A 14,071-nucleotide genomic window follows, 5' to 3' on the forward strand; every position below is an offset into this window, starting at 1 on the left:
CACGATCGCGCGCGATGCAAAATCTGATTCTCGTGTCTCGTTACTCCCTTTTCGATTGCAGGAACGAAAGGACGACAAACGTGTGATCGTCGAGCATTGTGCGCGACGTTTGAAACCCTCGAAACTCTCCGTTTGCAACTCCTGATTGACACAGCGTGACATAACCAAAGCGACCGAAAGAGTGTCTGCAAGTATCTTTGAACTTGTTAAGACAGAACAGTAGAAAAAAGTCAGAATCATTTATAACTTTAAGAAGTTAGGGAAAATAATCTGAGAATAATAATATTCAGGTTTCAAGTGTCATATAACCTCAAAAAGAGGTTAAAATAGCAAAACCTACTAAGACTAATTTCAAGAACTGTCAAAAGAAGTTTCAAACATTAAAGATAGTACGTCAATTTGCATGCAAAGGAAAGAATAATATAATATGGGAATAGTAAAAAAAAGAATCTAGATGTAAAGGTGTGCGATCATTCTTTATATAAAAAAAAGGACACGTGGAATCACGACGTTCACGAAGACATGGAGCTAGAAACGCTGCTACGGAACCACGCTTCAGCAAAGAAATGTATGTATGTGCCTTTGTCTTTTAAAAACAGCATTTTTTCTAAAACATGATATGCATCTTTTAATGATGAATTCGGTCACTCACACTATATTGAATTAGTACATATTAAAAACTGCTTTATATGAAGAATCTAATGTTTATATTCATACTCTCTCTTTCAGATCTTATATTTAGGGCTTCCTTAAATTTATCTTTAGGTACACAGTGGCCAATAAAATAATTCGTAGAAATAACCATTATAAATAAAAAAAATGCATTATAAATAAAAATAAACAAAACCTTGCTTATTTGTTTCATTGAATATCATGAGACATGCTGTTACAGCTGATGAGAATTCTCAAGAAGATGAAAAGAAGGAAGACAAATACTTTCAGAAGATGTATCAGCAGTGGAAGGGTGTGAAGACTAAGAATGATTCCACTTATAAAGTCATACCAAAATTCTATTTCAAGGTATTATTTATATTCTGTAGATTTGAACTTTGAAGTATATTTCTGTTATATGTTATGAAAAATACTGTTTTAGTTGCCAAAAGAAGATGAGATTCTACCACAAAAATTACGCGAGGAAACACGCGCCTTATTCCTGCAAAGACGTTCTAGACAGTTGCTCGATAATCACGAATTGAAAGCACTCTGGGTTTTGTTGGACAAACATCACAGTCCGCCTTTGTCAGGAGACGAGCAATTAATTAATTATGAGGACTTTAAGAAAGTAGGCAAACTGGCAGGAGCAAAGTGCAGTCCGTATTTTACTGCAGTTGTTTTTGCTAAATTACAACAAGGAGATCTACATGGTAGAATTAGCATAATGGCATTATTCAATTACGTTATGCGTAAAGTTTGGTTACATCAAACAAGAATTGGACTATCTTTATATGATATTACAGGACAGGGTTATCTCAGAGAATCGGTGAGTCTATAATCTAAAATGTTTTATTATTTGCGCGTAGCATACTATATTTTTATTTCAGATAAGAGAAATGTGCTCTTTGATACAAAATTGTTACAAAAAAGAATCAACTTTTTATAGAGATTTCTACAGCGAATATTAAAATAATAAAATCAAAATATTTCATTCCTCAGTTGTAAAAATACATTGAAAAAAAAAATTAATGATACAGTATATGAAATCACAAAGAAAATGCTAAACAAAATTGTTACAGATTAAAGCTTTAAATTTTTTCCTGAATAAAGAAAACAGCATTTATTTTTTAATTCTCTAAATATCTCAGATTAGATTTTTATAAGTGAAACCTTAACGAATACATCTTAATAATACATTCTTTTAATATTCACTTATTTTCAGGATTTGGAAAATTATATCTTAGAACTGATACCAACATTGCCACAACTTGAAGGCTTGGAAAAGTCCTTCCACTCGTTTTACGTGTGTACAGCCGTCAGGAAATTCTTGTTCTTCTTAGACCCGCTTCGAACCGGAAGAGTTCGTATTCAGGATATTTTAGCGTGTAGCTTTTTGGACGATCTTCTAGAATTGAGAGACGAGGATTTGCCGAAAGATTTGCAAGAAGCCAATTGGTTCTCTGCGCCTTCGGCCCTTAAAGTTTACGGGCAATATCTTAATTTGGACAGAGATCACAATGGAATGTTGAATAAAGAAGAACTCGCTGGGTAATAAATTTCAAAATGTCATGTAATGTTATATTAATACATACATATTAAAGATATAATTGTTTTGTTAACAGATATGGCACTGGTACTCTAACCGGTGTTTTTCTCGAACGAGTATTTCAAGAATGTCTCACCTATGAAGGCGAGATGGATTATAAGACGTATTTGGATTTCGTTTTAGCATTAGAGAATCGGCACGAACCTCAGAGTCTTCATTACCTCTTTCGAATTCTCGACATTAACAATCGTGGTTACTTGGATACTTTTTGTCTGAATTATTTTTTTAGAGTATGTTACTGTAATATAAATTTTTTTACAGTTTCTGAATTCGGACAAAGTGAAAAACGTTAAAATATCACTTTCTAGGCAATACAAGAACAAATGACGATGCATGGTCAAGAGCCTGTTAGTTTTGAAGATGTTAAAGATGAGATATTCGATATGGTAAAGCCAGCAGATCCGTGTAAAATTACGCTGCAGGACTTACTATCTTGGTAAGGAGATATTAAATATATTATGTGTGTGCTGTGAAAATGCGGTATATTGAAACTAAAATGTTCTAATTACAAAAGCGGACAAGGCGACACGATGGTCAGTATCTTGATCGAATTCCACGGCTTTTGGGCATACGAAAATCGCGAAGCTATGGCGGCTGATACCGGAGATGAGTCGTCCCATGTATGACGAAGCACTTCCCATCCAAGAATACGAGATAAACGTCCCGAGATAAATAATGCACGACTGGACATTAACACTTAATGTGTTTAACACGATATTGTGATGATACGCATTTTGTAGTAACAAAATTTTTATACTTTATTATATGCCAGAACATGGCAATCACCGTCACATGTAACATTTAGAATTAATATATTCTATATTTATTTTTAATATTTCTTAATTAATTTCTAAACAAAACAATAAATTGCTCCCTTTTGTTTAGCAATATATAGAAATATTTGAAACAGTTACGAATAAAACTATAAGGATGTAGACATGCTTAAAGTATATATATTTTCTTACAATATGATTAATGTTTTGATTTCATAGTGTCTTTTTTTAAAATCCAAATAAAATCTAAATCGTACATAGAAATAATTTAATGATACATACAGTCGCTCTTAGCAAACTATCATCAAGAGAGACCAAAATAGATAGACTGATCTTTATATTTCATCTTTGTGCGGATGGTCTTATTAAATATCTTCAAAAAATCTCAAAACTTTCGTCGTCAAACAATAAAATAAAATTGATAAGAGATTCATCATCATTAATCAGTGAATCGATAATACATCTAAATTGAAGTAGTTTTCAGATACCATTATTACGAATAAATAGCCACATCTCAATCTGATTAAAATTTTTTTGGTTTCGAGAAATTTCGGGAGAAATTTCTATGGACCAATCACATGATTTTAAATCGTGTGGTTAGGGTGCTCTTTTATTTGTTTCTGCCATACAACAATAAATGTACAGGATGGAGAGGTTCTCGGATGTCTTTATCTTGTAAGCTAATCAGACTTGTCAACAAAAAACGCACAAATGAAATAGCGGCCCTATACAGGGTAGGGTCAATGGAATCGCACAGTCGTATCAGTAGCGTAGTATTAAATTGAAGTAATCTAAAGAGTCCCACCTTAAGAATCTAATGTTTTTTTCTTTCTAAAAAAAAGTTTAGAACTTTAGTCCCTGAAAGTTTCAATTAGTATTCTCTCCAGAAGCATATACATCCTTCGCGTACTTTTTCTCCATCATTTTATTCCCTGAAAAAGGTTTGGAGCATGAAACATATATTTTCAATATTTTATTATTTCGACATTTGCAAAAATTCAATTAACGACTTTGCGTCTGCCTACAACAAATTCACTTTTTTCTTTTCAAAATGGCTTTATTATTTATCAAAAAGCGTTGTGTATTTTATTTGTAAAAAAAAAAAAAGTTTTTATTATACAACCTAAATATAAATTTCTTTGTTAACCGGCTGAACGTTTATACAAATTGAAACGTGTAATTTTTTACTTTAATTTTTCTTTAAAAATTTCCCTTTTTATTTATATAAAAGTAAAAAGAAGGACATTTTAATTACTTTATTAACGGGCGGGGAGAAATTCGTGGCTACGTCACTGCGACGCAGCGTCTATCGCGTCTTTTTCGCGTCTCTCTTCACATCATTCGCGACAGTTCACGATACAATAGTGTACAGTATGGAGCTTGGGTCAGCTTGGATCTGGCTACATTCGTAATTTGATCTCGACTCACACGAAACAAGCAAGGTTTGTTATCGTTACACTAGTTTCAAGGACACTCTTCGATAGTCATATCTAATGTTTAGTTCATTCTGCAGTCAGCCTTCTCATATCCCTGATAAAATTGATAAGGAACGATAGAAAAATTCCTATTGTTTTGAATATGGAATCTGATTCGTGAATTTATTAATTTGAATCAGATCTTATACTATTGTTTGCGAAGTGAAAGGCCGCGTTTGGCGCGCATTTTTCGATGCATGTTTTACGCGTTTGCGTGATACCAGCCGCGAATCCGCGAGAGATCGAGGTGGTGGAATCAGTAAGTAAACTGTCATTCCGCCCACTCCTCTATATACTCCATTGCTTCCCTACGACTCCCTACTCCCTGTAATCTGCTGTAGTTCCTGGAACCCCCACGTCGTGGTCTGGTACTTCTCCTTTCCTCACTGCGTCGTCAACCAAGCTCCCCACTTCCCGTAGTTCCTCGTCAGTATGGCGCCCGTGTTTAAATTCAACGGTTAGAAATAAAGGCTACTTCCGTTGTGTTGCAGAGCGTAAGGATCGTTCCGATCTTCGTTCGGTGTCTTTCTAAGAATTTTTACCATTTACATCAGTGGTGGCGATTGCATAACGGAATTTGGAGCGAGAGCTGACAAGCTTTGGACACATAATCACGCCAAGAAACAATGGAGCCCTTCGTCCAGGTGAGGATCCTTCCTTTTTATTTGTCTTCTTGCTAAGATAGATGCCTCACGATAGGAGGCTAGCATGTACTATGACGTAGTTATGATTGTATTTCACGGATTGTATTTCACGATTTGTACCTACGTGTAAATTCTCTTTTATTGCGCATTATTTATTAATTAATGAAAATTTTGAGGTATTATTTTTGAGAAGCATAACTATGGTGACCATATGTCCTTTATTTTGGATTGCTGTCTTTTAGATTTATTTGTTTCTTCAAAACTCAATTTTATCCTTATTTTCTAATTTTGTCCTTTATCGTCCTTTATTTTGACATTACGGAAAATTCTTTTCTAAGTGTAAAATTCAACTTAAAGTTGAAACATTTGAAGTTTGCATTTACACGCAATTTTGAAATGAATTATTTATAAATTTGTGATTTTTTTTTTTAAATAATGACGTAATTTAACATACATTCGTCAGAAAAGTCATTAAAAGCCTTCTTTAATATTATTTTATTAAAAAATAATATATAATACATAAATATATATAATACATAAATATAATATAATAAAAATATGTTATAAAGTGTATAATATATAAGTACAATTTGTTTTTGTTAATTATATTTCTCAATTTTTTAAATTAAATTTATTCAAACTAGTTTTTATTTTGAACTTTTTATCATTTCAGATTAAGGATTTGTTCCAATACAGTCGAATCGATTATATTGTGCAATATAATTTTTATAGCACAGGTTCTTGACAGTCACAAATTGGTTTGAAAACATGTAGGAACAAAGCTTTAAAATTTTCGGATTTGTCCTTTATTTTCTTTAAGAAAATATGGTCACCGTAGGCATGATATTAATCATTCAGATTATTGTTATTATTAAATCTATAATATATATGTAAATCTATAATATATATATAAATATTCTGACTGTAGATTATGATACAAATGTTTTTTGTAATATAAATTATTTTTTTGTGATATTATAATCTAACACATATTGATTATTGACAAATAGCGTATGTTGGAACGAGCTAAAGCCAGGAGAGAGAAACTGGATGAAAAGTTGTCAAATGCAGGACATAATGTCAAAAAAAGGCGGAGCCCTTTGAAAAATGCTTTGTTAGAACAAGCTACAGGTAATATTTCCAAGATTTATTTTGTAGCGTTTATATATGAAATTTTAATAGTTAGTTAAAAATATATTTGAAATAAATTAATAAGATAAAATCTGTTAGCTTCTTGTTTGTTAAAAGAAATATCTTATTTAGCAGTAGCAAATGAAAATTCAGCTAAATCACCAATACAAGCAGTTGCAGTTAATGCACTTTCTCCTACCAAATCTCCTCGTAAATCTCCTATAAGTAACATCGCTTCACCGAATAATGAACAAGAAAACAAGGAGAATAATGATTTTCAAATTCATAATATGCGATCCAAGTTACACAGACTTGGAAAATTATATTCTGGTAAGCAGCATTTCAAAATAAGGTTGAACATTGTACTGAACTTCAAGTTAAAGTCCTAACTCTTTTGCATGAATAGTATAAGCTTAAATATACTTCGAATCTCTCCGTTCGGTTACTCCCACACGATTCATACAGAGCACTCCCATATAAGCTATTTCAAAACTTGTTTCTAACACTTGTACATGAGTATGTTTATGTCTGAATACACACAGCATGTATATAACATACATGATTATGATTTTTCGTTATATGTTTCCAACTTTTTTGAAGAATTATATTATTAGTTTACATTAACAAATTTTATTATATTAAATTTTTTTATACTAAATTAATATAAAAATTTTTTTAAAAAATTTATTGATTATATAAATTAATGTTTATTGATGTTTGTGTAGATAAATAAATTATTTTTAATATTTATATTTATGGATAACAAAAAGAATTAATATTTTTTCCTTTGACAGATGATAACAATCACGAATTAAGTTCACCTATACATCGAACAGAAGAAAAATTCACTGCAGAAGAAAGTAGTGACGATGGTAAACCAGTTAAGAGAGGTGCTAGACTTAATAGATTAGCAGCTTTAGCTTCAACAATTAATAATTGGGAGGATGATTTATCTCATCCAATCATAACTAGTTCCAAGGTATTTTGTAATACTTGGCTTACAAGTTTTTTTCTTTTTCTTACGTTGGGCCTCTGGGTTGTGTTACATCTCTCTCATATGCTTGTGGTGCACGCTGATTATTCAATTGCATATGGGACATACAGTTTTAATCTGATTCTAAACGGTGGATTTTTCGCGAAGTATTTTTGTGGGCAAGGATACTCTCGGGAGGTTATCAGCCTTTTCCGAGAGGAGACACGAGCGTAAATATCTTCCTACCAGGATTGAACCTGAGACCTCTGACGTGATAGATCTGTCTACCATGTCACGCTCGCGCTCACAATTTTTTTATTTTAATAAAATGATGTATTAAGTAATTTGCATATCCTTTAATTTGCATTATAATATACAAATTATTTTATAGATTAAACCTGGAAATAGTAAAGCAGAAAAAATACAAGCAAAGTTTAACGAACAAGTTAAAAATGGATCAGAATCACAACCAAGCACAAGTGAAAGTAACAAATGGAAGAGCAAAGATTCAAGTCCTATCAAACAATTCAAATGGGATAAAAATGTATTAGAAAACTTGGTAAAAAACATATTATAATTTTATTCTTAAAAATGAAATGACTAAAGCTTCGTAAAAATTTCTATATTTATATACATATTTGTATTAAATATGTAAAGTGCGTTAATTTTTTATATTTTTATATTTTCATTTTCTATTGTTTTTATATCTTTGAAAGAAGAGAAGTAATGATTGAACGATCACATTTGGATAGTTAAAAATATTTACAGGAGGCTCAAGGCTTTAGTCGTACAAAAAGCAATTCTCGTCTTGTGTATGACTATAAGCATTGTTCTCAGAAATCAAACACTGTCACAAGTTTATCGCCTAATAAGAGCTCTGCTTACCAGCAGGCAGAGAAGAAACAAATTTTGCCTATTAAGTCTGACGGTTCACCAAGAGGCAAGAAAACGGAAAGTGATGCCAATGTGATTGCAAGTCCAGCTAATTCTTCTAGAAGCAACGATAGTAAAGTTTCTAATACTCCTGAAAATATTAAAAATGCGAATACTACTAGCAGTTCTCGATTACCGTCGAGAACAGGATTTAACGGTTCGCCAAAGACTTTGGTCCAACCATCAGGTTCGGTGTTGAGTAAGGCATCGATATTTGAAGCTAAGAACACGGAGACGAAGGCGAAAGATCCCGCTCAAATGTCGCTTGCCGAAAGAATGGCATTTTTCGAGCGAAATAAGGGAGAAGCATTAATACCTAAAGCACCGCTTACAATGTCGATACCGCCTAAGAAGTTACAAGAAAAAGATAAGCAAGGATCTAATACGGGTATATATAGTTTTTAATTAAAAAATATTTGTCCTCATTTATACGATTTAGAATATCTAACAATAATAATAATCAGGATTTTTATATTTCTTTAATTTTCAAAAAAAAATAGTATTTGATTAAATTTTACATAACAGCTTATTAATTTCCCTTTAAAATAATTTATTATTTTTTTAAATTCAGCCCATACACTTCCAGTATTTACCCAAAATGAACTCAATATCTCATAATAGGAACTTTTCCTTTAATAATATTTCATTCTTTAGATTCATCTTCAATGTACAATCGAAACGTCGATATTCCGAGCAGAACAGTTGTGGAGCAACGTGCGATGTTCGAACAAGGCAACAAAGTAGAAGAGATGGAAAATCGCATCTTACAAGCTACTTTTGCTGAGAGACAACGCGAATTAGGCATGTTACGTTCCCGATTTAATACTAATAAGGAAGTAGCTCGTGCTGCCGCTGGCTCTTGCATTCGAACGAGCGAAAGTAGCGAAGGCAAATCATCGTCGCCAAAGAATTCGCCTGTTTGTCCAGTGAAGCCGACTCCTGCTCCGGTAAGATTAAGTTATTTTATGCGTAAAAGAGTAGCACAAAATTTTTACTGTGTGATATAATGAATTGTATATTTTATTTATTAAATATAGGATCAGATTGTTCAGCCGCCGCCACCGCCACCATTACCAGAAATTATATCGTATCATTCTAAATCTTCTCCAGTAAAAAGACAAGGTAAAAATAAAAAGAACATTTTTCTTTCACTTCGCTTTTTCTGTTGTAATACTTAAAATTACGAGTTTTCTTTTTAGTTGTTGGAAGCCCACCCAAAGTTCAACATTTAAATGCAACATCCGACATTAAACGTATTCGCGTGTGTCCACCAAAACCAGGATCTCTGTATCCTAATCTGTCGGAAATAGAAATTACTGAAAGCGAGAGTGACTCGGAATACACTGTCGATAGTACCGAACCTGTAACAGCTACTCTCGACGAGAAAACAGAAACGGAAACCGAGACGGAAACTGAAGCCGATTATTATATCCGAGTAATATAAAAATAAATAATAAAAATTAAAAAATTTTTACATTTAATATATTAAAAACAAAAACCAAAAAATTTTCACATTAATATATGCGAAATATTTTATATATTCTTCACTTCTTTACAGCATGATGAAACTGATCAAGAAAGTGATAAGGAAAGCATACAAAATTCATCTTTCGGGCGTATGAGTTTTGGACGCAGTATTTTGCATGAGTTCGATGAACGTTCGTTGTTTAACAAAAAGGTATAAAGATATAAAAACTTAATCTTAACGCAGTATACATATTATTAAATACACATCAGATATACTTATGTGTTTTTTTAATATTACAATTACAGAGATGCATAGAACCGGATCCTGATAGTATTACGTCAGACATTTCGGTACTAGATGAAATGGATCAATATTTGGATGAGTGTCTTGAAGACATTTATCCAAATATTGATCCAATTCATCAAGAATTAAATAATGACATGAAGGAGGAAGGTCCCACACCTCCTAAAATAAATAAAGGCGGTGAAAGTTCATCGATGGGGTGTAATAGTTACAAGTACAGTCATTCGTACACGATTTTTATTGAAAATATGTTTCTTGCTCCTTCATTTATTTTTTAAAAATTGTTTAAATGAAATTGTTCTTAATTTCACAGATATCGTTCGCCTTTAAAAGATTCGGATAAACTAGGAGATGGTGACAAGCGCGTACCATTAGTACGTACGGTTAGTGCGTATAGACGACAACAATCTCAAGTAAGTTGTTCAATATCATAATTGATGTAAACAAAGAATAATAACATGATTATTATTTATGAATTTCAGTTGGCTAAAATTAATTCAGCAAGACACGAAACAGGATCAGATTCAGTTTTTGATATAGAGAAACGCGAAGATGAATCCATATTGGTGCAAATGAAAGTAAAAAAGTTATTGGACGAAGTTGTTGTAACACAACAAAAAAAGATAGAAGAAGCTAGCAAAGCATTGAATTTATGTCATTCTACTGTCGAATTTAATGGTTCTAGTGAGCACGTCGGAGGCGAATGGGCTCTGCTTGTCGCTAGTAAATTTTTCTTTTTATATGATATGAGTTTTTTACATATAAATTAGATAATAATAAAATTGAACATTAATTTTAACGTATATAAAATTTAAATATTGCTAAATGTGAAAAATGTGCCTATTTTTTTACTAAGCTCACAAACGCCAAGCTGCATTGAATGAAGTACAGAGGTTGAAACGAGAAGGCACTCTGAGACCTGTTAAGGCAGGCTCGCCGGAAGTGCAGGGGAGTGGATCATTAACTATTTCTGCTATTACGTTACCGCTCAAGCAAGAATATTTCCGAAATATGGGCATGAGTAAGTGATTATATATAATCAACTTTTACGTTATTTTTTTTTATATAAAACGAAACTATTGAAATAAATATTAAACATAATAATCTTGCAATTTGTTGCAGATACATATCTTCATTGTGTCTGCTTGATGTATTATTTAGGGGAAGTTTTCGCTACTCAAGCAGCAACTGCTGAACCAGGCGATTCATGCATCCGTTTTACTTCAATGTTAAAACTTGATAATTTGCACAGTGATTTCAAGATTCTTGTTGAAGTATATACCTTTCAGACGCAACCAAAATATTTGCCACATGAAAAAAAATATCATATCAGTCATACTGTAAAAGTAAGTCAAAGCAAGATCCTTCCTTCTCTTTATAAAATATATTATAAATACACAAGAACGGTTTAATGTTGAATCCATTTGCAGGCGGTCAATAAGACACCAAAGAAAAAGAATCAGTTTATAATGCCAGAAATACAGAGTCCAGCAGGTCCAAATGCAATCAGATCACCAGCTTTTGAATTGTCGGGGACAACATCTCTCACTCTCGATGATATAAATCGCGATCAACTTACTTTGTTCGGCGTACGTATATATATTAATTCTTCAGTATAATCAAGATTCGTAATGTCAATATGTGTATAATCTTCGCATACTTAATGTGCACTTTCCGTTCAGATCTCATCACATTCTCCATTAGAAGGATACCTGCGAATGCGTATATCGCGTAAACTCTCAGTGTCAGTGGAGCATCGTGGATTTTTGACGCTCTTTGAGGAGATTACAAATTTAGGTGCTTGGCGTCGAAGATGGTGTTGGCTTAAAGACGCTAAGCTTTATTATTGGGTACATCCTGAGGACGAACACAAGAAAAGTCCAATAGGACATCTCGACTTGGAGGGTAATTTTTGAACTTTCGACTAACATAATTTCTGCATTGTATCTATATTGATTATTATTGATTTAATTTTTTGTGATATTGCAGATGTTATTACAAAGCACGTACAATTTATAAATCGAGAGAAATATGCTCGTCCTTACACATTTCTACTCGAGATATCGAGACCTGTACAACCTGGAGATACTAATACTCTCGTTATGAAGACAGATGGAAAGGAAACTATAATTGAGTATGTATAGTTGTCTTCTAGTTCTATTGCAATACAAAATTGTGCTCTTGAGTTAGAATATAATTTTTTTTAATCCTGTGTTCATAGACACTTTTTATTAGCTGATACGAGAGAAAAAGGATTGGAATGGATGTCTAAATTGAATAAAACTCTAAGTTTAATTAGAGCTTGGGGAAGTTCAATTTACAAAGCTTAAATCAAGATTAAACTTTAATTTCGAGCAACGTATTCATGTACGTATAGATCGATTTTTGATAGCAGACATGCATATGCATTCATATATGATGCATCGCTCATCGAAAGGTAGAATAAAATACTTTGTTTATAATACTTTACAAGAACAAGAAAAATATAGAGAAAGTAGCGAATATATACTACTTTTGGTCGCTTAAAAATTTTCATGTATGATATTATTTGTGCTGCAAATAACTAATTGTTTTAATATAAATAGTCGAATGAATCGATTTGATTTTTAATCGTGGACACACAATCTATACAAGGTTTCATTAAACTTTGATAGTTATTTTATTAAAAATCAGAATTTCAAAGCAAGCTTTCATGAAGTCTATCCATTTAATACTGAAACATTTAATGTATATGTATATATACATGAGTATTATGTATTAAATTTTCAATGCATTTTCTCATATCTTTTGAAACTGTAAAATTTATTTACACTTCAGAAAAAAATCTCTCATTGCACTGAAAGGACTTTCATCTTTATTGTAATCGTATTTCAGTATTATTCAATCGTTTAATTGCATAATTATATCACCTGCAACATGACGATTAACTTCTTGAACACTTGATCACGTATATTTATCAAATAGCTACATAAATTTCAACATTCGACATTATTTCGATATAATACACATTAAAGAAATTGTACATAGGCTAATCATAGGAAATTAGTTATTAGTATTTACTGATGTAATTAAGAAATATTTATGTATGTAAAATTACTTATATACGCGCTTATATATTAATATTAGCAATAGTATATACTAATAATATTATTATATTAGCAAATATATATGTATTAATTAGCAATAATATAATACTAATGTATACAATCTGACTAATAATTACATCGAATATTACATCGAACTTAATACACTGATATTTTTTTTAATGTGAGTTACTCTGAGTATGCACATATACAACTAACATTCTTCATCTTTTTGTAATGAATTAAATATATTTTTTTTATACCGTAAAAATCTATTCTTGTTTTTATCCTAAAATTTGTTGTAAACGATCTATACTTTCAGAGAGAAATCTGAGAGTGGCCTTTTTCGTATATCAAATTCCGGCCTTTTTCGTTCGGATTGTATCAAATCCCGACTTTTTTTGTGTACCAAACCTCGTAGGATTCACGTTTTTATGGTTCTTTTCCATGTTATTACGTGAGGCAAGGATGAACAATCAAAATTGTTTATTCGTCCTTGTCTAATCCACGTAATAGTGTGGAAAAGAACTATAAAAAAAATCGTGGACATTATCCTACGAGATTTGATACACGAAAAAGACCGGGATGTCTACTCAGGTTTCTCTACTTCACATTTCTCATATTACCATACTTTCTTTATTACATAAAATAAAAAAAATATATTTAATCCAGTATATTTAATTAGAAAAAAACAAACTATCTTTTTTTATTCGTAATACCGAATCGAATTATAAAAAAAGGCTTTGTAGAACAAAGTTTATATAGGAAGAGTTTATATCGATAGATCAGTTATAATACTGCTCTCTCAGTATTTTCTACATAGGTTCTATAAGAACCTTATATCTATAAAGCCTTTATAGCACAGAATGGAAAAGATTTTATTCTTCTTACGTTAAGCCTCTAGCCTGTGTTACACCTCTCTCATATGCTGTGGTGCACACGCTGATTAATTTTCAATTACCACAAGCATTTGGGACCTACTTTTAATGCCGGTGGATTTTTCGAGAAGTGTTTCTCTGAGTAAGAAT

At 31.8% G+C, this 14,071-nt stretch overlaps 2 protein-coding genes across 11 annotated transcripts; both read left to right on the top strand.

The window, feature by feature from the left end:
* Positions 1-47: 47 nt before the first annotated feature.
* LOC105147790 (serine/threonine-protein phosphatase 2A regulatory subunit B'' subunit gamma) lies at positions 48-3,093 on the top strand. 3 transcript variants are annotated; one of them, XM_087416141.1, is made up of 9 exons: positions 48-187; positions 291-568; positions 730-765; positions 893-1,020; positions 1,094-1,480; positions 1,877-2,202; positions 2,277-2,490; positions 2,569-2,696; positions 2,775-3,093. In XM_087416141.1, the coding sequence occupies exons 2-9, from the start codon at positions 523-525 to the stop codon at positions 2,884-2,886; spliced, it is 1,377 nt and encodes a 458-aa protein (XP_087272267.1). In that variant the 5' UTR covers positions 48-187; positions 291-522; the 3' UTR covers positions 2,887-3,093. The 3 variants fall into 3 exon arrangements, with proteins under 3 accessions (XP_087272267.1, XP_087272266.1, XP_011057348.1); XM_087416140.1 differs by having other exon boundaries at positions 99-568; XM_011059046.2 differs by lacking the exon at positions 730-765 and having other exon boundaries at positions 99-568.
* A 1,268-nt stretch (positions 3,094-4,361) lies between these two features.
* On the top strand, positions 4,362-13,314 carry LOC105147791 (anillin). Of its 8 annotated transcripts, none has more exons than XM_087416131.1 (20): positions 4,362-4,475; positions 5,000-5,152; positions 6,163-6,283; positions 6,416-6,613; positions 7,078-7,262; positions 7,648-7,815; positions 8,025-8,577; positions 8,844-9,136; positions 9,227-9,311; positions 9,389-9,624; positions 9,748-9,867; positions 9,963-10,174; positions 10,274-10,373; positions 10,443-10,683; positions 10,817-10,981; positions 11,083-11,306; positions 11,391-11,549; positions 11,643-11,865; positions 11,950-12,094; positions 12,182-13,314. In XM_087416131.1, the coding sequence occupies exons 2-20, from the start codon at positions 5,135-5,137 to the stop codon at positions 12,288-12,290; spliced, it is 3,555 nt and encodes a 1,184-aa protein (XP_087272257.1). In that variant the 5' UTR covers positions 4,362-4,475; positions 5,000-5,134; the 3' UTR covers positions 12,291-13,314. The 8 variants fall into 8 exon arrangements, with proteins under 8 accessions (XP_087272257.1, XP_087272259.1, XP_087272261.1 ...); XM_087416133.1 differs by lacking the exon at positions 4,362-4,475 and adding an exon at positions 4,504-4,767; XM_087416135.1 differs by lacking the exon at positions 4,362-4,475 and adding an exon at positions 5,826-5,889 and having other exon boundaries at positions 4,799-5,152.
* The last annotated feature ends 757 nt before the right edge of the window (positions 13,315-14,071 follow it).

This window comes from Acromyrmex echinatior, chromosome 19, assembly GCF_024713525.1.
Source record: "Acromyrmex echinatior isolate Ae372 chromosome 19, ASM2471352v2, whole genome shotgun sequence".
NCBI classification, from domain to species: Eukaryota; Metazoa; Arthropoda; class Insecta; order Hymenoptera; family Formicidae; genus Acromyrmex; species Acromyrmex echinatior.

What these genes read in the sequence shown, in the direction of transcription:
- LOC105147790 (XM_087416141.1), top strand. Translation starts at nt 523, where the DNA reads ATGGAGCTAGAAACGCTGCTACGGAACCACGCTTCAGCAAAGAAAT. An exon ending in CCACGCTTCAGCAAAGAAAT is followed by an intron (nt 569 to 729) that starts GTATGTATGTGC and finishes TCTCTCTTTCAG; the next exon opens with ATCTTATATTTAGGGCTTCC. An exon ending in AATAAAGAAGAACTCGCTGG is followed by an intron (nt 2,203 to 2,276) that starts GTAATAAATTTC and finishes TTTTGTTAACAG; the next exon opens with ATATGGCACTGGTACTCTAA.
- LOC105147791 (XM_087416131.1), top strand. An exon ending in CAATCATAACTAGTTCCAAG is followed by an intron (nt 7,263 to 7,647) that starts GTATTTTGTAAT and finishes ATTATTTTATAG; the next exon opens with ATTAAACCTGGAAATAGTAA. An exon ending in ATCAACTTACTTTGTTCGGC is followed by an intron (nt 11,550 to 11,642) that starts GTACGTATATAT and finishes CTTTCCGTTCAG; the next exon opens with ATCTCATCACATTCTCCATT.